At 40.4% G+C, this 26625-nt stretch overlaps 1 protein-coding gene across 1 annotated transcript in view; it reads left to right on the top strand.

Moving 5' to 3' along the window:
• The window catches only part of DDX10 (DEAD-box helicase 10), a 324167-nt gene extending 298959 nt beyond the window's left edge, over nt 1-25208 (top strand). Inside the window, exons 17-18 of the mRNA XM_054015515.1 lie at nt 5108-5241; nt 24428-25208. Of these exons, the coding sequence (XP_053871490.1) occupies nt 5108-5241; nt 24428-24614 (321 nt within the window). The 3' untranslated portion in view covers nt 24615-25208. The remainder of the gene's footprint in view (nt 1-5107; nt 5242-24427) is intronic.
• Nucleotides 25209-26625: the final 1417 nt, after the last annotated feature.

The following is a 26625-nucleotide window of genomic DNA, read 5'->3' as shown; positions in this document are numbered from 1 at the left end:
CTAACGACATTCAACTACATGTTTAAGCATATTTAAGGTGTTTGCATAGAATTAGGCACTTGCATCAGGTAATCTACTACCATATAATTTATAGTTAGTATTAAAATCACAAGCATTCCTCATCAGTTACTACCAGAGGCCAAGTACATCATTAATGAATGCTAAAGGTGACAGATCTCAAGACGTATTCAGTGTTTTAATATAGTCAGATGAATATTTCATGAGAATAACTGTTAGCAAACTCAGACCAAGAATTCTTAAACAAAACACAATACTTTTGTATTCAGTTTCCTTAGTCAAACAGAAAAACTGAACCATTATGCATTATATAAATTACTATAGATAGAATTGACAGTACAGAAATAATTCCCCCTCCAGGAATCCGTAAATGGCTTAAGTGTTTGTACATACAAATTGCAAGTCAAGATAATTTAATGTAATCAGATAAGAACTAAAGTTAATTCATAAAACATTTTCTATGTGTACACACATTTTCATGGTATGTTTTCTGCCCTCCCTTTTTATCTCACTTTATTAAAAATGCGTTAGCTAGTATATAACAGAGGACAAAGGTTGTCCTATTCAAGTGAACATTTGACTTTGAGCTTATTTGTCAGATATGGTGGTGAAGTGCCATTCAATTAACATCATTTCTTTAATAGATTTTCAACCTCTGTGTATCTTCTGGAACAGGGCTATCAAACTCCTGACCTGGATGTGAACGCTAGCCTGCTTGTGGTATTTATCTAACCCCGTCACACGTTTGCATTCTCCAGGGCACAGGCTTTTGATTACAAAAATAATGTAGTTGCTAGTCCACATGGTTACAAAGATACCCTCTTAAAGTGAGCTGGTATCATTCTGTCTTAGCCTACCTCAACAGCTCTAGAAGATGTGACCTATACCATTCATCCAGCGGCATATTAATTCTGAAGTTTAATGATGACATTGTAGGGGTAAGATTTTCAAATAACTTAAGTTTTCAATCCTGCAACTAATTTATGCATATATGTAAATAATTGCAATGCAAATTGGGTACCTGTATTTGCAAATAGCCAAATGAACAAAGGGTAGAAAGCATATTAGTGACTTAAGGGAACTATTCACATGTTTAAACGTGCTTAAATGCTTTACAAGATCGGACCTACATTTATAGGGCCTGAGTCAGCAAAGGTGCATGTGATGACTAGGTTTGTTCAAAGATCAGTCCCATTTAACTCAGTGGGACTGTGCATAAGTGTTTGCAGAGCCAGGGGCATATTCTGTCCTTAAGTTTTTGTGCAAATAATTCTCTCTGACATCAGTGGAAGTTCCCTGGGGTTGACGGTAGCTTGCTCTTTTATCTAAATTAGTAGACCCAGTCCATGGGCCGGAGTTAAACATGATAATTTGTTCCCACTTGGAAGAATGAGTTTAGCAACGCAGGGTCTGTTAGGTCCTATTTCCCTCAATAGTCTAGACCTCTAACTTTTCCTTCTTTCTGTGACAAAACTTTATTCTCATTTGTGCTAATGGAACCTTGAAAGTTACTTTGTGCTTTTTAAATTAGAGCTGGTGAAAATATCCATCTGTTTTGAACGTAATCCATTTTCTGATTAGTTTAGAAGGAACCACTCTTAATTCCGTGAATGTATCTCTTTATTTGTAAGTATTTGCTGAATACTTGTATATATTAGCTGAATTTACTTTGACACATGTTCATTCTATGGGTTGCTTGACTTGTTCGCTTCAACTGCTCAGTATTTGTTACTCACAGTGGATTATGTGAAAATTCAGTCACATAGTTTCTGCTTCCTGACTATATGACTGAAACTTATGAAGCAGGGGTGAAAAATGAGCTTTTTATTAATCTGTGGAAGATGTATAATAATATAAGCATTTATTAATATTTTAATAAATATACAACAGGTGATACTCTTAATATCAAATACTACTTTATGAATTCTGATTAAACAAATATGGCATTTTTGTCATTTATTTCTTTAGTTGTAATTCAGTTTGAATATTATCTTGAGTAGTTCTTTGCAAGTTTCAGTCTACAAAATGAATCTGTAATGAGAACATAAAGCACAAACTTAGACTACATACCATGCATGTGTCTCCCTTATGTTTGTGTGTACACAAATAATGAGAGAATACGTGATAGCAAAATGTGATATCAATGTTTTATTGCATAAAATTAGAATATCTACGTGACATGAGTGAGTGAGTTATACAGATCATCACAAATGAGTGCCAATAAAACCTTTAGAACACACTGTTCTGTGATACACTTACACATATGCGTTTATTACAAAACCTTTTATTCCATGCCACAACTGACCACCTGTGTTATACAGGAGTGGATCACACTGGTCTTTCTGGCATTGGAACCTATGAACTAAGATCACTGTTTGTCTTAGTTTATTTCAAGTATAATAAGTGAATATGAGATCCAGCAGTTGTATCCAAGAACAGATAGAATGGGAGGGATGTTTTTAAAAAAATGTAAATGTGCTGTAAACTAATCTAGAATACCTTTTAGACATGGAAACTCATCAAAAACGTAACCTCCAAACTATCTTTTTGTTGTAGTACTATTGAGTTTATGTTTAACCGAAAGGAGTAGCGGATTAGCCACTGGGCCAACGGAGCCCGTGCCCAGGGGCCCTGGCCAATTGGGGGGCCTGGGAAAAATGGATGCCCGGGCCCCAACCAGCTCCATCCACCCAGCGCGCCTGCCAGGGAGTGGGGTTGGGACACGGAGGCTTGCTCAGGAGCGCCGGGAGGGCGGCTTGGGTAAGCCTCCACGCCCCGATTCCATTTCCATGGCAGGAGTGCGGCGGTGGGAACTGCAGGCAGAAGCGGTGGAGAGGGGCCCCCGTTGTCCTGACACAGGTTCCACAAAATGGTAATCCGCCTCTGACCGAAAGACTCTAAAATACTATAGCAACTGATGAGCTAAAGAACAGTAATTTTGTGAGATAACTATTGTTTAATTCCCAAAACACCTTCCATACGTTTTTATTTTTGTAATTTTGCTGTGAAGTAGCATCTGAGATTCATGGCAATCATATATACTGTTCAGTTGGTTATTTTTCCTTAGGTAGTTTGCACTGTTGCTGAGGGCTTGTCTACGCTTGAAACACTACAGCGGCATAGTGGCAACACTGCAGCTGCGCCTTTATAGTGCTTCAGGGGAGATACTACCTACGTTGATAGGAGGAGTTCCTCCACTGGCGTAGGTAATTCTTCCATCGACATAGCACTCTTGCACTGATGGTAGCTTAATTGTGTCGCTCCAGGGTGTGGATTTTTCACATCCCTGAGTGACATAGCTGGGTCAACCTAACTTTTTAGTGTTGACCCGGCCTGGGCCTCACATTGCTTTTAGTGGTTTATATACACCACATACAGTTTAGTGGTTTATATACACCAACCATACAGTTTCCCTTATTGGTATTTTGAACTACTCTAGAACACAATGCACTAATGTTGAGCATGCTGCTTCTAACAGAAAACCTGCTTTTTCATTTCCGCTTGCTCACTCTCCATGACCTTTTCAGTACACTGTGGGAGCTTCATTGTGGGGAATATTAAGGGGATTCCTGCAGTGGTGACTAATTCACACTCTCCTTGCTATTTCCTTGCTGTCTTTGTGCATCCAAAGATCTTCAAGAAAACTTTTCTGGGAAAAGCACAAAGGGATTTTTGCTCTGGTGAGGGGTGCACATACCTAATACAGTGATTGGAGATGGATGAAAAGAGGAAAATAGAAATAAAAGGAAAACAGGAGTACTTGTGGCACCTTAGAGACTAACAAATTTATTAGAGCATAAGCTTTCGTGGACTACAGCCCACTTCTTCGGATGCATATAGAATGGAACATATATTGAGGAGATATATATACACACATACAGAGAGCATAAACAGGTGGGAGTTGCATCCGAAGAAGTGGGCTGTAGTCCACGAAAGCTTATGCTCTAATAAATTTGTTAGTCTCTAAGGTGCCACAAGTACTCCTGTTCTTCTTTTTGCGGATACAGACTAACACGGCTGCTACTCTGAAACCAGAAATAAAAGGATCATTAAATGTCAAGCATGTACATTTTTATGATAAATTACTGTAAAGTCAAAGGCAATTTAAAAGTGCTATTTAGGTGCATAAAGAAAATATGGCAATGTCTTTGTTTATCTATACTTGTATTTCATGTTTTCTTTTCAGTATAAGAATGAATGAATCCAGGATTCATATTGCTTAAAATTACCTAGAGGTGTCTACAAGCTCTGGTTGGTTTGATTTGCATGCATGTAGAGCCACATCTTTCCTTCAGTCTGTCTTCTCACCCCATGCCTGTAAGCAGATAGACTAGTAAAATTTATGATGGCAGTAGGTCCGAGTATATTCCCCAAGACCCTTGGATGGACTCAACACTTCTAAGGAACCCATCAGACTCCGCCAAACTTTCCCAGACTCTGCAGAGGACTCTGAGAGGTGTTGAGTATGTGCAAAGGGAGGATGTGGACTTAGTGTGGGCAGGGAGAGGAGAGGGTAGGGTAGGAGAACCCTTCTCATCCACTGTGGCTATCAGAACTCCCTTGAAAAGTTAATGAATCCTTAAGTTGTATTCACTCTTTGGCATGTCATGGCTTATAGCTGCAAGGAAACCTGACTGAGTTTTAAATCAGTCTGTTTCGTAAAACACATGCTACAAAACCGATTAAGCTGTGCACATCCCCATGTCTTTTTACACTCTCTCAGAAATACATTCGGTAGTTTTAAAACTCTCGTCACACATCTGCTCTCAGATGGGTGTTTTTAAGTTGCTGCCAAAACCTTTTCTGGATTTGGTAGATTTAAACAGAATTGTTTGAAAATGCAACATTTGAACATAAATTCTCTGGTTTTATTTTTGAATATCTTCTTTGTTCAACATTGATCCTTACTGGCAGTGAGAGAACACCACTGATGGAGAATGAAAGGAATCCGTTCTCCCTGACTGCAAGGGCAGTAGTCTTGATGCATGAATCTGAAGGTGGTGGTGTTTCCTTAGAGCACTTTTAGTACCGGGAGAGCTGAAAATCTGGAGTTGTCTGTTTGAGTCTGTAACTCTTCATTCTCCTTCAGGTTGAAGAGGAAGCTGAGGCCTTTCTGGATTATAGTGGAAGTGAAGAGGAATTTGACCCAAGCACCCTTCCAGATCCTGATAAATACAGAGGTTCTGATCAAGAGGCTGATCTGGATATTCAAGACAGCTATGGGTATGTTTTCTAACCTGAAGCACATTTTTTTTCCATTTTCCCTTCTCTTCCCAGAAAAAAAGATACACTCTAATATCTTTGCATCTGTAAAATGCCTTAGCTCAGCTTTCATCAAAAGAAATACAGCAGAGGTGCTGTATATATTTCTTGTTTTGCCATAGGTCATTTCTCACATGCATCTGGAGATGTTTCTACTTTTGAATGCTGCTTTGTTTAGATGTTGCAACAAGAACATATTTTAAAGGGTTTTTTAATGCTCCCAAGACTTCCCCTTTTAGTTTTTTGGCTGAGCAGGTGCTGAACACAAATTAGCTCTTATGCGTTTAGCCTAAGCAACCTCATTTATTTTGCCATGTTAGATTTAGGATTATGAGTCAGTGTCAAAGTGATCTCAATGAGAATATTCAAACAAAAAAAATGTTTGACTAATTCCCTGGAGTTCATTGTGAAGTGCAGAAATAAATTTCTGTACCGTCACATCACAAATTTTATTTGAAAAGAAAACGAAGTCATATTAAAGTCATATAGTATATTGGGAATATATTTAATTAAATGTGCTTAAGATGAAGCATGTGAGGAACAGAGAGATTCAGTGTCATTTGGAATAGTTAGCAATACAAATTAAGTTGAATCTGACCAGAAACATGTGCTATGGAATTAACCCTGGGTTAAAAAATATAGTAAATTCAAAATAGTTCCCTGAAGTATTTTTAAAATATACTTTTTATTCCAAGTGTGTTATGTTAGCGTACTGCATTTCTTCAATACACATATTGTAGGATTGCCAAAAGATCCTGACTGAAATCCTGGGCCCATTTAATTCATTGTGGGTTTTACCATTGCCTACAGCGAGGTCAGGATTTCATGCCCTGTGTTTCTTTGGTAAACAGAGGAGGCCCTTTGTTATAGGCTCTGATACATCCTGAAATCATGACAGTGGCAATTGGTGCATTAGACTGGAAGGTACATGTTTATTTTGCCCCCTTTGACTCAACAGGAACTTGTAGTTGTCAGTTGTATAAGTATCTTTTGCCTTCAGGTCTCAAATCAGTTAAAATTACCTAGGGCTAGATTGTTGCTAATCCTAATGTGGCTTCAAGGTAGGGAGAGAAGAGAGGTAGTGGTTAGGGCTACCCAGATCTTGACTCTGGATTACTACAAACAAGCCGGTAGCATGACTTTCCCTACCAATATGCTGGCCTATAGAACTGGCCAGGCATGAGTGGGAGGGAAAGGAAGCTTGCATCCTTTTCTGAGATGCAGTAAATTACTTCTTCCCATTGACTCTGAATCAGTTTCTTCCTGGTTTTACCCTCTGGCCTGATGCAGCAACTTGCCACCTCCTACTCAGGGCTGAGTGTGGAGACTCAATCTAGCCTTCTGAGAATTAGCAGAAAATGTAAAAGGAGACCCACAAAAAATAACTAACTATTTAAATAAATTCCTCTAGTACAGGGGTGGGCAAACTACGCCCGCCAGTCATTTTAATCTGGTCCTCGAGCTACCGCTGGGGAGCGGGGTCTGGAGCTTGCCCCATTCCGGCGCTCCAGCGAGGGAGCAGGGTCGGGGGCCACTCCACGCGGCTCCCGGAAGCAGCGGCATGGCCTCTCTCCAGTTCCTACGCATAGGGGCAGCCAAGGGGCTCCGCTCTGCACGCTGCCCCTGCCACAAGCGCCACCCCCACAACTCCCATTGGCCGGGAACTGCAGCCAATGGGAGCTGCAGGGGCGGTGCCTGTGGATGGAGCAGCGTGCAGAGCTGCCTGGCCAGGCCTGTGTGTAGGAGCCGGAGGGGGGCCTTGCCGCTGCTTCCAGGAGCAACTTGAGGTAAACGCCGCCTGGAGCCTGCACCCCTGAGCCTCTCCCCGCACCCCACCCACCTTCCTGCACCCGTGATCCTCCTCACGCCCTCTAAGCCCCTCGGTTCCAACCTGGAGCATCCTCCTGTTCCCCAAACCTCTCATCGCCAGCCTCACCCCAGAGCCCTCACCCCTGCACTCCCAGCCCAGAGCCCTCTCCCGCACCCTGAACTCCTCATTTCTGGCCCCACCCCAAAGCCCGCACCCCCAACCAGAGCCCGCACCCCAACCCCACTTTTGTGAGCATTCATGGCCTGCCATACAATTTCTATTCCCAGATGTGGCCCTCGGGCCAAAATGTTTGCCCACCCCTGCTCTAGTATGTGCTGAGCTTCCGTGATAGCTTGGGTCAGCCCATGGTGGGTATAGGGGAGTGATTTTATACTAATAATAGTCTGTCTCCTCCTCTTGACCTGTGGGGGCTCTTAGCACATATTGGAGGAGTTTTGTTAAAATGATTAGCAATCTGCCTTTAATGTATTAGTAGAGACTCAGACATCCAGCTATACTGGATGAATGCATCTACTAGAGACTCAGACATCCAGCTATACTGGATGAATGCATCTACTAGAGGTTGATTGCTTAGAGCTGAAACAGCTAAGTGTGACAAAACTCTTTTTCTTAAGCTCCTCTTAAATGTCTAGTTACCACAGGGATCTCCTAATGACCATTGATGAATGGATTGATGGTTGGTTGGTTTTTGTTTTGTTTTTTGCATACTTACTGTAGGGAAAAGGCAATAGGCTAAGGACACATTTCAACTTGGATTCATGTATGGCTTTCTTGGTTTAAGCAATATTTAGTATATGTTCAACAATTTTCTGTTGTATTTCACTAGTTAAAATTTTGCGTTATCGTTTAGATGGTAAAGGCTGACTTGGCAAAGTCTTGATCTATTGTATAAGAATATTTTTAGAGGATTTTGACACAGTCAATTTAAAAATCAGTCTTCACTCCGGAGCACAAAATGACTGTAAGTGAGATTAAAGAGAGCATTTTTCTCTGTTATTTTATGTTTTCTTTACTTTGTTTGCCTGACAGCACTTCTCCCTATTCCATGTAATCAGCTAGTCCGCAGTCCTGCAACTCCTCACCTACCGTTGTAGTTATGTTCCTGAAAAATGCGACTTTATGCGAAACGATATTAAGCGAATCCAATTTCCCCATAAGAATTAATGTAAATGGGGGGGGTTAGGTTTCAGGGAATTTTTTTTTTGCCAGACAAAAGACATTATATACATATACGGTTTAAGTTTTAAACAATTTTAAACAAACAGTTTAATGTTGTACACAGCAATGAATGATTGTGAAGGTGGTGGAGTAAGAGGGTGGGATATTTCCCAGGAATGCCGTGCTGCTAAATGATGAACTAGCACTTGGCTGAGCCCTCCAGGGTTAATACGCTGTTGTTAATATAGCCTCACACTCTACAAGGCAGCATGGACTGAGGCAGGAGGGAGGAAACACAATAGATGCAGGGCAGTAGCTGCAAACACTTCCCTGCAAAAACTGAACATGATGATGATGAACCCATGCTATCCAGCTGGAACGCACCACTCCCTCCTCCTGACAGCACATGCACGGCTGCAAAGGTGCTGACTTTCCAAAGTGCTGGGGGGTGCATGCATGAGTGAGAGAAACGTGTATCGTCCCTTTAAGTACGCTGACCCCCCCTTCAAGTACGTTGCCCTTTTAAACAGATCAGTCAGTTCAGACAGGAAGCAACAGCTTCCAGCAAGGTCCCTCCATTCTGTCCCCAAGCCCTGTCCACCTCCTCTGCTTTGTGGAGAGCGGGGCAGGAGCAGGGGGACATCCTGATATCAGCACCCATCTTCTCTCTCCCATCCCCCAGCAAGCAGGAAGCTCCAGGGAGCAGCTCCAAGGCAGAGGGCAGGTCAGGAGCAGCAAGGCAGTAGGGGGAGGGCCACCTGAACTGCTGCTCGGCAGCTGCCGAGCCACATTCCTTACAGGGAATTTAGGGGAGCTGATGCCAGTCCCCCTGGTTCTAATCCCCACAAGGAGGGGCTACTCTTCCAGAGAATCTTGCAAGCAGTGGACAAAGCAGGTGGCTGCCAAACGACGTTATAAGGGAGCATTGCGCAACTTTAAACAACCATTGAGATGGGGTCACATGACGATTAAAACTTTTTTTTTTTTAAATTAGCTAAATTCAAGATGGCAGTGTTCCTTTCACCAATAGGATCATAGATGATAAACTGTCCACATGGGTATAGTTTAGCCCTTTTTATTTTTGCATATTGCAGTTTTTGTTCACCCTATATAGACAGAATTGATGTGTCAATGAATGTTTCTTGAAATGTTTAGTACCTGTGGTATGTCACAAGTCCTACAAAGCAATGAATCATAAATAAAAGTTGGGCTAAAGAGGCAACCATTGGCGCTGATATGTAGAAAATAGAATCAATATATGGATGGGCTAACAAGTCCAGCATATATTTTAACATTTGGATTCTTTGTACTATGCATTAAGGTTGACAGCCGACAGCAAGCCATATGTTAAACTAATTTTATCACAAGCAATTATTTTTCCTTCTCAAAATGTAATGTAAATATATTCCCGAAGCTATGACTGAATAACTTTAAAATAATGTGGGGGACAACGTAGGTGAGGCAATAATCATTGGATAAAAGATATTACCTCACTCACCTTATCGCTCTCATATCCTGGGACCAACATGGCCACAACAACACTGCAAAGAACTTTAAAATAATGTAGCATGATAAAGAGCATTTTCCATACTGGAAAAATATTTTTTTAATTGTTAACTAACTTCATTGTGTACCTAGCTGAAGTTTAAATACATAAATAAATTAAAAATGTAAATTGGTAGAGGGCCAGTTTATTTGTAGATTGTTTTAAAGTAGTGAAAATTGTTTTCTTGCTCTTTGTTATAACTTTACATTGCAAAAGATCAGTTATTTTGAAAAATGCATTTAATCAGATTTTTGGAATCTAGTCATGCTGTAAAAGTCACATTTCAAGTAAGTTTGATTTGTCGCTGGACATCACATGCCTTTTTATGTTCCTTTCCTATCTAAGCTAATACGTATTTGAAATTCTTACCAAGTAATAAAAATATGATTAGTCCAAATTATATATTTGAAAGTTTAGTAGCAAGTCAAATTTAAATTCTTACAATTATTCAATTCCTGTAACCGTGTCCCTTCCAGAGGAATTTGTACAATATAAATTCACTTGTTACTCTAGCTTTCATGTGCAAAAGCACATCATGAACTGGAAAAAAGTTGCCGGTTCCTAATATTCACATATTTTTGCCATGAAAACACCACAGACCGTTAAAATTGAGGGAGTTTTAGCTTTATTTTTATTATTGCAAAGCTGACTAGCTCAGTTTTGCTAACTTGAGTAAAAGGTTTTCTGTGTGAACTTGTCATGTTGTCAGTTCTGTGCCATGGGAATTATGATCTGCTGGGTTGTTTTTTGCTGTCAGTTCTGGGGTTTAAACTTTCTGTGGCTAGTAGCAGGACATTCTCAGTGGAGCAACCATGCCTCAGGAACCTGCTGTCATGGGACTCCATCAGAATCAGAATCTGGCATGCTTCAGAGCACAGTGTAAGACCCTTTTGTTAGCCAGACTTTTCATGGACTTTATAGTGAGATGGTACTAAAAGTACTTGCCAAAGGGGTTTTAAAAAGTTTGTATCCATTTTTTGCTGCTTTATGATTTTATGAATAAGGCCAGATTCTTTTTTCCTTTCACTGTAGAAATATCATGAAAGTCGTCTTGTCTTTGTGTTTACCAGACGATTAGAGAAGTGGAGTGCAAGCTTCCTCAGCTCTAACTGCAAAGGCAGGAGTGCTGAGTCTTTACAAATATAAATAAATAATATAATATTCTCCATAGTTTTCCACAGTCATTTGAGCTGAATAGGTGTTAACAAAGACAAACCAACGCGATAGGGTTAAATAGTATAGCTAAAGATGACCTTAGGGACACTCTCGAGAAAGAAGCAGCAGCATTTGGACACTGCCATGATTGGGGTGGGGGGAAGGGGAGGCAAGAGCCTGTGAAAAAAGTCAGAGCCCTCCTTCCTCCTTTCCCCTCCCCCCCACGTGTCATAGGGTCTGGATACTGGGGTGATCATGCTGTCAATGACAGAGAAAGAGGGGAGTCAGAAAGGCTTGGGAGGGAAGACTTATCCACACAATGCGCAGTCATCCTGTGGAACTCATTGCTAGTGAATGTTGTGAAGGTCAAAAGTATAACAGAGTTCAAAAAAGAATTAGATAAGTTCGTGAAGAATAGGTCCATCAATGGCTCTTAGCAAAGGTGGTCATGGACACAACCCCATGCTCTGGGTGTCCCTAAAACTTTGACTGCCAGAAGCTGAGACTGGATGACAGAAGATGACTCACTCAATGATTGCCTGTTCTGTTCATTCCTTCTGAAACACCTGGCATTTGTCACTATCAGAGGACAAGATACTGGGCTGGATGGACCATTTGATTGACCCAGTATGGCTGTTCTCTTATTCCTGTGAGAGAATTCAGTTTTGGCCATGTTTAAGTTTTAGCTGGTTGTGTGACATCCAGAAAGAGAGATCAGAGAGAGAAGCCAAGATTAAGGATTAGAGTGAGAGAAAGACTGGTCAGGAGTGAACAGATAGATTTAAGACTTAGTGGTGTAAGGATGGGAATTGAAGCCAGGTGAGTGGCAAAAATCACCCGTGTATGCGTAAAAGAAAGAAAGAAACGAGCGATGGGTGGAGCCCTGTGCTATTCCATAAAGAATAGGAGGGAAGAAGAGGGCAGGGATGACCCACTAAGGAGATGCTGAGAAGTAGGAGTAGAACCTGGGGAAGCCAGAGCCATAAAATCCAAGGAAGAATAAGATTTCAAGGAGTGTCTTGATGGGTTAGTTGCTTTAATACTGTCCATTCAGAGTGGAGTTGGGGGCCTGAGACTTGGTTCTGAGGAGGTCATTGAGAGGCCTTGATGAGGGCAGTTTCAATGAAGTGGAGAAGGGAGAAGCCAGATTGAAGGGCCAAATCAAGGGTGGAGTTTGAAAAGAGGAACTCAGGGAAGCGTCTGTAGTTGGACTGTACAATAAGCTTAGAGGTAAAGGCAGGAGGGACACAGGTGGTAGCTGAAGAGGCTGGTGGGATGAAGGATTTTGAGGATGTGGAGAGACGATGCTTGTCTTGTGAGAAGTAACATGGCAGGAAAGGAGTAAAGGAAGTCATGAGGATTGGGGAAAGAGGGTTCCCTGGGTAAGTGATTAGAGAAAGAGCAGAGAAAAAACCTTGGTGTCAGTAAGGGCAAAGGAGGGTCCATTATGGCAACACAAATCCTCAATACATCACCTGGGAAAGTTGATTTAATTGCATGGTGAGTCACTTCTGGTGCCTGGAACATTTGTCTAATGATTTTATCTAAAACCATATATAACCAGGCAGTTGCTCCTGGTGAGAATCTGACTTTGAAATTAGAAAATGCGACTGCATTTTTCCGTTATACTTTTGAAATTCTGAGATTTATGCCCCAAGTGCTAGAATAAAATAGAAATACCTTAGGCTGCAGCAACTCCTGCTAGCTTTAAAGGAAAACTATCCAGCTGAAAGGGCTAATATTCAAAGCATAAGGCTTCATCCTACAGCCGTCTTCAAAGATGGATCATCTGTACATGGTTTTGAAGTCAAGAAAGGTATTAATCTTTTCTTTCCCCAACATTTCTTTCACCGGGACGTGGGAGGGGGAGTTGTACAATATACTAGATAAATTTGCTTTTGAATAAAATATCCTTCTAACTACACTTCTACCAAATGAGTAATTAATTACTTCAAGCATGCAATATACGATTAATTTTTGTATATCTAGCAACATTCATCATGTTTGGTTTAAGGCTATCTTAATGTGCATTGTTAATGAAGTGAAAAATTTGCAGTGGGTTGAACAGGGCGGAAAAGAAGCAGCTGGATATCCTAAATATTCATTGCGCAGTTAAATTGAATTTCTAATATTTTAAATCCCTCAATCTTTTTAAATAAAAATGTGAGATAGAACAAAGTTTTGATTGGACTTGTCATTACATTCTGTTAATCTTTAATATGTAGGACTATTCATCTTTATGGTAACTCTTAGGTAGGTCAAAGTGGAATAGAGCTTGGAATTGGGAGATGGGGAAATGGGATGAATAAATTATACTTGCTGTAAAACCATTAGTTGTATCATTTTTATTGTAGTCAGTCCTGTGGTCTGCCATGATCTGACAGCTGTGCTCATAGAGGTCACCAGTTAGTGCTGCTTTTATGTATAGCTCTGTTTGCTATGTCAATGACAGGTGAAGTTGCCATTTCTTCCTCCTTTAACACATTAAATCAGGATGCTGTGAGTGATTCTGTTGACCCACTAGATTTTGTACCATTCTTGATTAGTCTGCAATATCTTTTCTTTGGTCTAACTTGCCTTCAAGCCACGCTGTTCCATCTAAAGATGTTCCTGTGATATTCTGGAGGAAAGAACTTAGTATGACTATGGTCAGAAAAGCTCTTTAAAAATTAGTTTCACACATCCCAGGTGAGTGCCCTAACCACCTGGCTATTAGCTATTCTAGAGTGAGTCACCTGCAGTCTTTCCTGTTGGAGCTGTTCTTCTTTGTATAATCAATAATGGGATGCAGGAGACCCGGGTTCAAATCCCTGCTCCAAATAAGGCAGAGTGGGGAAGTGAACCTGGATCTCCCACATCCTAGTTGCCCTCATTAACAAGCTACTTGCTATTCTCAGGTGGGTGTCTTTCTATCTCGGGTAATGACCCAGAAATGCCATCCTGGACCTGAAAAAATCTTTCTGTTGAAAATTTAACTGAAACTGACTGTTCCCACAAAAAGTTTCAGTTTTGATAAATTAGCATTTTCTAGCACAAAACTTTGTTGAAAACTTCCCAACCAGCTCAAGGGGGAGAGAAAGGGGCGGGGGGGTCATAGGAAGTCACAACTCAGGGCCCAAGTAAGTAAGTGACTTGTAGTGAATTTACTGTGGAACATCCCTGTGTTGAAATGCTATTACCACTGCATTAGAAAGGCCAATATTAAATTACTGACTCCCGTTCCTTTAAAAAAAGAAGTTGAAAAATTGGAAAGGATTAAAAAAAGAGGTACAACACTGATGTAAGGTCTGGAAAACATGCCTTTTAGTGAGAGACTAATTATCAGTGCATTAAGTCTATCCAAGAGAAGGTTAAGAGGTGACTTAATTATGATTTAGAAATAGCTACTCGGGGAAAAGATTTCTGTTAGTAGAAAGCTATCTAATTTAGCAGACACAAAAAGATCCAGTGCTTGTAATCTGAAGCAAGATAAATTCAGACTAGAAATAAGGGGCGGGTTTGTTTCGTTTAATCGAGAAGGTAGTTAATCACTGGAACAATCTCTTTCTAGCTAGAAACAAGGTGGATTTTTCCATTAGTTGAAATCATTAAATCAAGATGGATGAATTTCTAAAAGATAAGCTCTAGCTCTACCCAAAGATATGGGCTTGATGAAGGAATCTTAGTGAAATTCTATGGCCGTTGTTATCAAGGAGGTCAAACTAGATGATCATAATGGGTCCTTCTGGCCTTAAGCATGTGAAACTGTGAAAGTGTACCTAAACAAGAGAGCCACACAATACCTGAATCCAGCTGTAAGTGAAAGAGGGACATATGGTTTTATAATAAGATTAAAATATTAACTGACTTGGTGTCTCAATGGGAGATACAAGGAGCATCTGAAACAGATGGTACTGCACGGTTTAAAAATATGGAGAGGAGACCAAGATGTGAAGCCTGGTGTCAAACTAAGCAGATAAGGAGTAAATGTGTTTGAATGTCAGAGGTAGGATGGATCCATTTCATGGAAAACATTTTAAACACACTGGGCAGTAAGTTGTTGACATTTGTAGTTCATACCAAACGGGGTAGGAAAAACAGCCAATATCCAAGAAAGGGTAATATAATTCACAGTGATATAAATAGACTGGAAGCATGGGCAGTATGTAGTGTCCTATCAACTTTCATTGCAAATACTTATTTCAAGTTTTATTTTCATAGGTCTTTGAAAAGGATGATGCTAATACTATAAGACTTAAAATTCATTGTATAGTACCTTCCTTCTGAGGAACTAGAAATTCTTTACAAACATGAATGAATGAATACTTGCAACACTCATTCTTCCCTCTCCAGATAGGGAAACTGGAATGGAGGTTGTGACTTACAAAGGGAAACTATTGGGTGTAGAACCCAGGTCTTCTGATTCCCATTTCAGTACTCTCATGGCCACTAAACGCTGCCTCCACGTAAGGCCAATAGTGGATAAAATTGTAAAATTTTTGAATAATGCATAAAGTGAGGGGAAACTTAGTAATGCAAGAAAAGAAGAATTAAATGTAGAATGTTTGAGTAAATTGTTCATGCAAAATATGGAAGCCTCTGGGGGCCTTGGAGATTTATTTTTTAAATTAAAGCAAGTACTTTGGGGATATAACCACCCTACCCAGGCTATTTGAATGAACTACTAAATACAGAATACAAAAGGAGAAACACAAAAAGTCTGGATCGTTAAGAAACTTGGAGTGAATTTAATTGCACACAAAGTACTTAAACTAAACGAACAGCAGCACCTACGGCAACAAGCAGAACAAGTAATCTAAGAAGTACGAAAAGTGAATTGGTTCAGGTATTGAGAAAGGAGAGATTGCAGGCACAGTCAGCATAGAGGTTAGAGCACTGTGGGCTGCCCTGGGTTATCTCCACCATCAAATCCTCTGTAATACTTCCAGTATAATGGAGAGAAACGTTTAACAGCTTGTTTTGTTCTGTGTTCTCCATTTTATTTTTTTCTTGTTCCGGACTATTGTAATTCTACTTTAGGACAGACTCATCCTGTCTTTTGGTTTCAGTGCCATTACACTTATTATGAAATACAAGTAGATAAATCTTCTCTTTTTCTTCAATTATTTTTATAAATCTAGTTTTAGAACAGTTTTGATTTACATCAGTGTAATGGCCAGTAAAGAGAATAACACAACACAATATATTTTCATTATCATTGCTATATGCTGTAGCATTCTGACAGTAAGTTGGAAAGAAGCTGCACTGGGCTATATGGAAGGGACTGCAGTAATTAATCTTCATTAGAATTGTTGCCATCGCCTTGTAAATTAAAATGTATTATATGGAAGAAAGTTTGTGGCACAACATGTTTGATTAGCAAAATGCCAATACTTGAGGGATAAATTATTCTTAAATATTCTGAATTATTTTTTATGTGCAGATTCATTCATTATTAACTGAAAGTTTCTTTAGGAAAGTTGAACTGCCAAACATGCTGGAATTACACAGCAACTTGTTGGCTGCATTGTATTTACATGGGCAACATTTCATTGTAGCACTGGTAAACGCAGCCTGCAAGAAATACTATAGCAAATGTAAATACGTACAATAGAGGCTTCTATCTGAGGCTCTCAAAGCATCATATAAACATTATTATTTAAGTAATGACAATGTGCTTGAAGCTGCACATGGCCTTTTATTTCAAACAGTCCTTCCTGGAAGCCCTTACAATCTCAAGAATACAGACTTTGAGTTGACAAGACATACTTAGAAGCCTGAAGGAGTTCATTGCTGGCAATTAAAAAAAAATCAAGTAATTTCTTGTGGCTATCACCCCATAACATCTTTGGGAAGTAAGTAGCAGTTCCCTCCATTTTATAGGTGGTTAAACTGAGATGCAGAACATTACTTGCCCAAGACTGCACAGTGAATTACCATCAGAATTAGAACCCCACCTTCTTAGATTCCAGTCTCCTGTGCTAGCAGTCATGTCAAAGATGTATTTATAAGATGTGTGATTATGCATGTGCAGCAAAAGTGATATATATGAAAACACCTGTTTTTTTGTGTTTGGGTTAACATGAGTATAAATAGTGGCCCACAGGAATTATTGTGCATAATTATTGCAATTATTGTGCTGAAATCTGCTGTTACTACCTTGCTGCCCATGCAAATATAGCCACTCACAGAGTAAACTAGGCCATCAGGCTACATGAAGCTGTGTGGATAATTCAGGCTGCTGCAGCAGTGAAGAGCTAAACTGTACTGGATAGCACAAAGGAAGACTGCAATCCAGCTGTGCCTCCCTAAACAGCCTGGCCCCCTCCCCCTATCCAACCCCTCCCACTTCCCGTCCCCTGACTGCCCCCCTCAGAGGCTCCCCACCCATCCAACTCCCCCTGCTCCTTGTCCCCTAACTGCCCCCTTCCCGGCCCCACCCCCTATCCAACCCCCCTGCTCCCAGTCCCCTGACTGCACTGACTCCTATCCACACCCCCACCCCTTGACAGGCTCTCCGGGACCCCACACCTATCCAACCCCCCCCCTGTCCCCTGACTGCCCCCTCCCCCCGAACCTCCGCCCCATCCATCCACCCCCGTCCCCTGACTGCCCCCCGGGACCCTCTGCCCCTTATCCAATCCCCCCCCGGCCCCTGCCCACTTACCATGCTGCTCAGAGCAGCATGTTTGGCAGCCGTGCTGCCCAGCCGGAGCCAGACATTCTGCCGCGCTGCTCGGCAGGAGCACGCAAACCCGCTGCCCAGAGCGCAGCCCGCATGGCTGCAGGGAACGGGGGACAGCTGGGGAGGGACCGGGGGCTAGCAGATGTGGCCCACGGACCGTAGTTTGCCCACTTCTGCTCTATCATGACTGGAGTTAATAGGCAAACATATTGGCTGCTGAAATGCATGTACTTTTTTTTTTTTTTTGCAACATGTTCCATTAACTTAGCAACATGCCTCTTCAGTAACAATAAGAAACAGTTTGACTCCAGAATAACCTCCCCACAAAGCTTTTGGTGAAAACCCTTGTTTTGATGTTTTGGATTATACAGAGACTGGAAAACTTAGGTCCATTTAAAATGTGTTATACAGTTAAGTTTTCTAGGTAACAAGATCTAGGTCTGATCATAGAATCAGGTGTTTGTCTAACCTGCTCTTAAAAATCCCCGAGGATGGAGATTCCACAACCTTCCATGGCAATTTATTCCAGTGCTTAACTACCCTGACAGTTCGGAAGTTTTTCCTAATGAACAACCCTAAACCTCCCTTGCTGCAATTTAAGCCCATTGCTTCTTGTCGTATCCTCAGAGGTTAAGAAAAACATTTTTTCTCCCTCCTCCTTGTAATAACCTTTACATACTTGAAAACTGTTATCATGCCCCCTCTTAGGCTTCTCTTTTCCAGACTAAACAAACCCAATTTTTTTCAACCTTCCCTCATAGGTCATGTTTTTTTAGACCTTTAATCATTTTTGTTGCTCTTCTCTGGACTCTCTCCAGTTTGTCCACATCCTTCCTGAAATGTGGCGCCCAGAACTGGACACAATACTCCAGTTGAGGCCTAATCAGCACAGAGTAGAGCAGAAGAATTACTTCTCGTGGCTTGCTTACAACACTCCTGCTAATACGTCCCAGAATGATGTTTGCTTTTTTTGCAACAGTGTTACACTGTTGACTCATATTTAGCTTGTGGTCCATTATGACCCCCACGTCCCTTTCTGCAGTACTCCTTCCTAGGCAGTCATTTCCCATTTTGTATGTGTGCAACTGATTGTTCCTTCCTAAGTGGAGTACTTTGCATTTGTCCTTATTGAATTTCATTCTATTTACTTCAGACCATTTCTCCAGTTTGTCCAGATCATTTTGAATTTTAATCCCATCTTCCAAAGCACTTGAAACTCCTCCCAGTTTGGTATCATCCGCAAACTTTATAAGTGTTTTCTCTATGCCATTATCTAACTCATTGATTAAGATATTGAATAGAACTGCATCCAGAACTGATCCTTGCAGGACCCCACTCCAATGGTGTCTCCATCTCCAGTTTGAGGTGGGGGTTTCTTTGTATTTGTTATAAGCCAGCTGCTTCTTACGTTGTATTATTTCTTCATTGTTTTAATTACTAAGATTGTTTTGAACTAGCATCCTAGATGCACTATCAGTCAATTATGAATGCAACTGAGGTTTCAAAGCCTATTCAAGTGCTGAAAATAATAGACACAGCAGCTAAGATTGTTTTTATTTAATTAGGCTTTTAGTCTTACTCTTTTTAAAATGAACTCCCATAAACTGTGCTAAGCGTATAATAGGTTCCTTGGAAAACTTTTGCAATTGACATTAGTAAAAGTACATATACTGTCAACATATGTTGTTTAGTGTTTATATAGCACCCAAAGTATGCTAAGGACTGCATGGAGAAATAGGACAAGATCCTTGCCCCCAAGAAGTTATAAACTAAGTATCAATAGCAAACAGCTTAAAGGGACACCTGCAAGGTTGACAGACCCAAAATCACAACAGATCTAAACATGTTTTTTAAATGTCATAATTCTGAGAAAAAAAATCTTTCTTACATGAGAGCTGCAATATTGTTTAGCTCCTCTCATTCTCTACTGGGCAGGCAGAATAAATGTAAGGTTCTTTGATTGCATGGGATATGGATACACGTGTTTGTGTCATGTGTTTCTTCTCCCCCTCCCCACCTCCCCCGGTCTCCTTTTTTCATTTTAATGAGTAGGCAGAGGTTGACATCTGCAGTGTCTATTCTCGTCCTTTTTACAAGAACAGAACAGGTAGGCAGACATATGGATCACACACCTGCACTCTCAACACAACGAAGGCAAGTCAGGCAGCAAGATAGAAACTTTGTCATTCTCTTCATACTAAGTTAGAAAAAGGAAGAACATATTGTAATGCTGATATTTTCCGGAGGGACCTGTGTTCTGGTGGTGTTTGGCTGTGCCACTGTAGTCATATTTTGAGCTGTCATTTTAATTATAAACCCTGTTTATGGAAGGTTTATAATGTAGGCATTTTAATGTGCCTGCAATTTGTTGCACTTCCCCAAAAGTTAAGGTTGGGCTGAAAATCTGAGTCCAAATTTTGTTACTGCCAGTCCAGGTATGTCTGATTTGGAAATTCCTTATCCAAAGAGTCTAAAATACAACTGAGCCTCATATTTTTGCGCAGTGTTGGCACACGTGTGCACTGATTATCGGGAGTTACTTGGAGTAAACATTGTTTCTAATGAAGCAACTCTTGGAATTGCTGTATCATTGGGAAACAATTCCCTAAATAACCTTTAAAGTAGTGTATGTGATCTACAGTACAGTGTGTGCGCCAAACTGCACTAAAACTGAATAATGGCAAAATGTCAACTAAGTGTACACAAAAATCTTTGACTTATTCATTTTCCCAGATTGCTAACAATGTTTTCTAATAGTCTTCTTTCTGCAGTGACCACTATGCAGCGTTCCATGTTATCACAGGCAGGGCTGGTAACATTGCATGATCAGGTTGCCTGACGTTTCCCATTATAAGACCCCATTCTCAACTGCTTATAACTTTGACAACTTTTAGCCATTTCACCTGTGTTCCTCAGGCTGAAGTATATTGGAAATTTTCAGCCAAAACAATTCAGGTGTTTCTGAGAACAAGGATGGGGGAAAATATATTGTGTGTCCCATCCCATGTAGTGAGGAGGAGAAAGCTGACTGATTCAAATGCAGCAGGACAAGAGCTAGACCTAAGGAGTCTGGAGAGTAGATTGGGACAAGGAGCCTTGGATGGACATATGAGAAGACGGAGAGGCTGGCGTCGGGGGGAGGAGAACAAGACTGGGAGTTGGGGTAGGTGAGACGGGACTGGCTGGGCAAGGAGACTGGGAATAGGAGCTATGGGAGTAGGTTGGGACTGGCTGGAAAAAGTGGTATACAGTCATGTTATTAAAGACTGTATCATAATACATACACACAAGGGGGCTGAATTAAGATTGCATGGTCAATCTTAATTCTGGTATTTCCTAACTTATGATTGCTTGATCTTGCATCTTAATGTTGCTTTAACACATAAGGTTGGGTTGGTTGGTTTTTGACATGTAACTTGGAGTTTTTCCACCCAGAGTCTTAGTGTGTGGCGAGTCAGTATGTAAATGTACAGCGCTCTAGCCTACCACACACTTTCTGGCTGTGTGGACCTTGCTACCGTGCACTAAACATCACATAGTATGCTTTGACGTACTGCAGTTTCCAACAGCCATACATCCAAGTGCACTATGGAGCTTTTAATGCACAGTAGCAGGGTCCAAGTGGACAGTTAGCACGTAGCAGGCTATAGCACTGCAGATTTACACTTGGCTTGCCACACACTGACTGTATAGACAAGCTCTTACCTAGGGCCCAAGTGTGATGGATAGTTTAAAGAACATAGAAAAGATGTGCTCCTGCCCCCAGAGCTTTTATCTTAATCTAGATAAGATAGAAGTGTGAAGAAAAATGGACAGGAGAAAGGAAGACAAGAGTTACAGGGTATGTGGTAACCCCAAATAGGTTATGTGCTCCTCTGGCTGGTCTCAGTAAGTGCATAGGATTTTCCCTCTTTACATGATTCATAATAGTTTATAAACGGAGTGAAATGTATTCACTTGATTTTGTTGGGAGGAGCTGTACAGCACTAATATTATGGTAGCAAGGCAGGCAGTAGAGGATCTGAGGATGGGAGAGTTTGGACAGAGCAGGGAGATGAAAATAGAAGGAAGTCTGGCAAAGTGTGATGGGCTGCAGATAAGTAAAAGGAAGAGTAAAGAGAGGTGGATGAGCTCTGCCCTCCTCTGAACACAGCAGTCAATACTATATGTTCTCCAGATCTACACCTTTCCTGGGGTTGGGCTCACATAACATCAGCGAGCATAAAACTCTTCTGCCTCAGCTTTCTCTGCAAGCTTGTCTGGTCCTTGGGTTTCCCTGTAGGACTTCCGCTGTCCCACACCCTAGTTACCTATGTCTCAGGGACACTAACTCTGCTATCTCCTGGTTGCAGCTAACAAGATCCACCTACCAGCATGAGTCTTAGATTATAAACTCTTTGGGGAATGGACCATGTCTACCTTTGTTTATATAGCTCTATGTGGCCCTAGTACAACAGGAGCTGGGGCTTTTAAAAAGCCTTGCTGAAGTTGCTGATGTCACTGGTGACTACCCATGTGTTTGGGTGTCAAGTAGCTGGGTCCTGGAGTCCCTGACGCTGACTCCCTCTTTGGCAGAGGAGAAGGGAAGGATGGACAGGCAAGACCATTTCCCTGGGGTCTGTAAGCTGGTCCAGGACTCTTCCAGAAGGAGCTGGGGCTTTTTAAAGGTTGGGAGAGGAGGGTGAGCATCTAAACTTGGGGTTTAGTAAGGAAATTATGCACAGCATGATTCATAGATTCTAGGACTGGAAGGGACCTCGAGAGGTCATCGAGTCCAGTCCCCTGCCCGCATGGCAGGACCAAATACTGTCTTGACCATCCCTTGAAATAATTTTTCTAAAGTACAGTTGTAAGAGGACCATTTGAAGTCAATGTGGATACATAAAAAGCAGAAAAATTAGGTAAGGCTTGGGTTTTGCAGCTTTAAATCTTGCTGGAAAGGCTGTATTCATGTTTATTACTTTCCTTCCTGAACTTGTCTTTAATATTTGGAATTTATGTCATACATTAGTAGCAGCAGAGGAAAGAAATCTCAGTTAACGCCAGCATTCTGATCTTAATACGTCTCAAAGTGACTGGACATTGCATGGGGCGCTGCACACAATAATTATATACTTTGTGAGCTGCAATATCAATGCTCAACTGTGAGGGAGGGGAAAGTAGTAAGGCGTGTGTCATCCTTACCTTGAGTTTCCTGGTACAGTTCTTGCTTTGTCACCACTGAATTAATGTACAGTTTGCATTTAATATTATTGGGTATTTTAACTGAGCTGGCCAAAAAATGCCAATTATTGTTTCAGGGGAAAAAAATTAATTTAAGTTTTTTTTATTTTATGAAAAACTGAAATCAAAAACCATTTTCAATTTTTAAAAAATCATGTTTTAGTTTTAAAAAACAAATGTTGTAACAGAAAATCATTTTCCAAAGCAGATTATTTTCAGGTTTTGGTTTTGGTATTTCATTGAAAAACTGGAACATATCTACCAAAATGAAAATATTTCATGAAACTTTTATTTTTAAGAAAAATTGTTTTCAACAACATTTCAACCAACTCTGATTTTAACAATACTTTAAAAACAAATCCAGTTACATGTATGCGTGTTGATGGGTTGGATAGCAAGTGTTTTAAAGCAATAGGGCCATCTGTGTTTACTAGCATTTTGAAATGGTGAGTGGCATATTGACCTGCTAGAACCCGATGGGTTCCCTGAGACAATTTTAGATTCGTGCATTTGTTCTTGGTGCATCATGTAGAAATCCCATGTGCTGACTTTAATTAGGAAAAAAGTAAGGATTATCGTACCCAACGGTTCACAATAAAAGCTGTGCTTTTGTCAGGAGCATTTGGAAAAACATGAAACACAAGAGCGATGTTTGTGTTTCTTGTATTGAGCTGAAATGTGCTTACATTTTGGAGGTACTTAATGTAATATTGTGCATGCAAATCTCTGAAGTAGACTGTGGTTGTTTGAAGCCATAGATGGTCCATGGAGGAAAAACTATGTGAGCTGCACAAAGCCATTTTATTTTCAAGTTTATCTTCTCCATATTTTCTATCGTTTTTTAATCATTATTTCCAACCCTAATATTAAATGTGGTGCTGTTGCCCCCACTTCTCTGGAGATGGTGATGCACTCTCCTCCCGATTGCTCTGACTATAAATAATTGTTCTCAGTTGTTATAAAGAACACAGTTTCTGAGCCCCATTAGTATAAAATCATGCCCAGGAAATGCCGTTACAACTCACATTTAAAGCGGCTGAAAAATCCTGTTGTTGGATATCTTTGTTCCTCTCATGGCAAAGGCCTATGTAGTAGTTTCCAAGGATTTATTTTTAGGGAAAATATTTTAAAAACATCGAATGGGCCTCAAATGAGATGGGCCCAAATCACCCCTGTAGCCACACTCTGGAATGTTGAGAAAGTTTGGATTCTGCTCTGGATGACATTTCTAACATTGTGACTGGTGTTTAGGTCAACTGACGTATCACCAAATCAACTTTTCCAAGTTTTCTATCACTACAGAATGCAACAAGTATTGTATAACACCAGAATTGATTTCTTGATATATTTTAATCAATTAACTACTAAATAGACAACAAAACATTCACTTCTATGTGAAAGGGATTCTAATTTAGACATTCAGAGTTCATTTAATTCCTCTTCTGAATAGTAATTTTATGTTTGCCTCTTATCTGGCCATAAATTTGCCTTGTTTAAAATGAATTGTTTGATTGCATGATGATATTGATTACCACAGTTGTTAAAAAGAGTAATTGATTTGTTTCTGCAGTGAGCTTGAGGAGAAGAACGGAACAAGGAAAAGAAGCAAGAGCAGCAATAAAGCAGCAGAAGAAATGCCCCTGAGAAGGAAAAAGGCTAAACTTAGCGACGAGGACTCTTTTGTGCCATTAGATACAGGGCTTTCTCTGGCAGAGGATGAAGAGCTTGTACTACATCTGCTCAACAGTCATAGATAATTATTTCCCCCCAGTTTTTTTCTTCTAGGTCATCTTTGCTCTTATGTCAGAAGTCGGCACAAAATCAATCTGGCATCAGGGCAGATGAGTATCTGCGGACATTGATAAATGAGTTTCATGAACAATGGACTTGCCTCAGATCAGATAGTAGGTTATTTTTTTCCATGGCATATATTCAGGATGGTTGGTTTGGGATTATAAAGATTTCCAAGACAATTTTCCAATCTAAGTCCCCTGATGACATTTTGTTAGTAGCACATTTATAATTGAAAAACTCCAGGTTTGAAGTATTTGTTGTTTCTTTTTTGTAAAATTAAAGCTTGCTTCATAACAAAAGCTTAGTGTGCTCCAGTCTGAATTTTTCTTGATTTTTGGCAGGTTTGTAATCTCAAAATATAAAGAAAGTGGATTAAAACTATTAAAGAATAAATATTTTTCCAAGCTCAAATGGTGAACAGTAGATATGACTTATTAAATGAAATGCAGATTTGTTTTTACTGTATGTAATACACATTTATTTAAAAGCTCCTGAAGTTTTTGAAATAAATAATATGTATATTTCTTTAGCTTCCCCATGAAAACAATTAAACCTCTACAGCCAGTTTGCATTTCCATTATACTTACAATTCTATCAACTGTGTTGAAACAATCCAAAAAAAGAAAAAACAGAAAGAGAAAATTCAGCCAGGACCAGGGACAATGTACTGTCTTCCTAGAGCCAAGACGTGAGATGTTATTCTAAGATTGGGTAGGCTTCTGAAGTTGATGGGCAAGGGTCCATTGGTGGTGGTTCATATCTGAATTAATGACATTGAGTCTGGGATGTCTCACAGATGGTAGATCCATGTTTCCTGACTGTAAGTGTACTGTAGAATGTACAAGCGGTCTTCTGAGATCCTTCCAGTTCCACGAAAGACAGAAGGCTGAAGATTCTTGAAGTGAACAGCTGGCTAGGTAAGTGGTGTAGAGTGGAGGGTTTTGATTTTGTGGAACAATGATCCACCTTCTATGGGAAGAGGGGATCTATAGTTTGGATGGCTTCCACCTCAGTAGAAGAGGAACAAATCTCCTCGGGGACAAGCTGGGTGCTAAACTAATAGCAAAGGGGGAGGATAAAAAGAGGGAAGATATGAGCACTCAGAACAAAGTTGAGATGTTGAGAACAAAATTAATCAAGGAACCAAAGGACATGAAGAGGAGAAATTCTTGAATTGCCTATACACCAATATTCGGAGCCTGGGTAACAAACAAGAGAAAGTGGAATTGCTCATTTACAAGCATAAATTTGATTTAGTTGGTATTACTGAAACCTGGTGGGATGAGTCCCGTGTTTGGAATATTAAAGTTGATTTAGGACGGATCAAGTGGGCAAAAATGGCATTGCCGGTTTCCGAGTCACTGGTAACTTGGAAGAAAATGATCTTGAATGTTTATGGCTGAATGTCCACACAGGTATAAAGCACAAGGTGGTGTATGAGTTGATCTCTGCTATAGACCACAAAATCATGCTAGGGAACAGGATGACTGCCTCCTTATGCACCTGTCTATAATGTATAGGGAATAAAGCTGTGTGATCATGGGGGGGACTTCAGTTTGAGTGACACATGCTAGAGGTCTTGTGCTGCCAGTATTAAAACATCCTTAGAATTTCTAAACATCAATCCTTCTTTTCCTTTAATGCATCGTTTCAGTATTCATTGAATTCATAGTGTGCAGAGCTAGTTTTCCAACTCAAAAAGTGTTGCAGCCACCACGGGGGAGTTCTTCATTAGACCTCGTCTTAACAAATAAAGAAAAAACGAAGACAGAACTGAAAGTTCATGGTAGTTTAGGTACAAATGATCGTGACTTGATCGCATTTATAATGTGCAAACCGAATAAAGTCCAGACCAGTAATATATACACATATTGTACTTGGTGTTTACAAAGACTGGTTTCACAAAGCCAAATCAGCTGCGAGGAAGAATTTAATCAGAAAACTGTGAATGACAATCGGGAACCATTTAAAGAC

This window comes from Malaclemys terrapin, chromosome 1 (assembly GCF_027887155.1).
Source record: "Malaclemys terrapin pileata isolate rMalTer1 chromosome 1, rMalTer1.hap1, whole genome shotgun sequence".
NCBI lineage: Eukaryota > Metazoa > Chordata > Testudines > Emydidae > Malaclemys > Malaclemys terrapin.
This window is presented reverse-complemented; position numbering and strand designations above follow the sequence as displayed.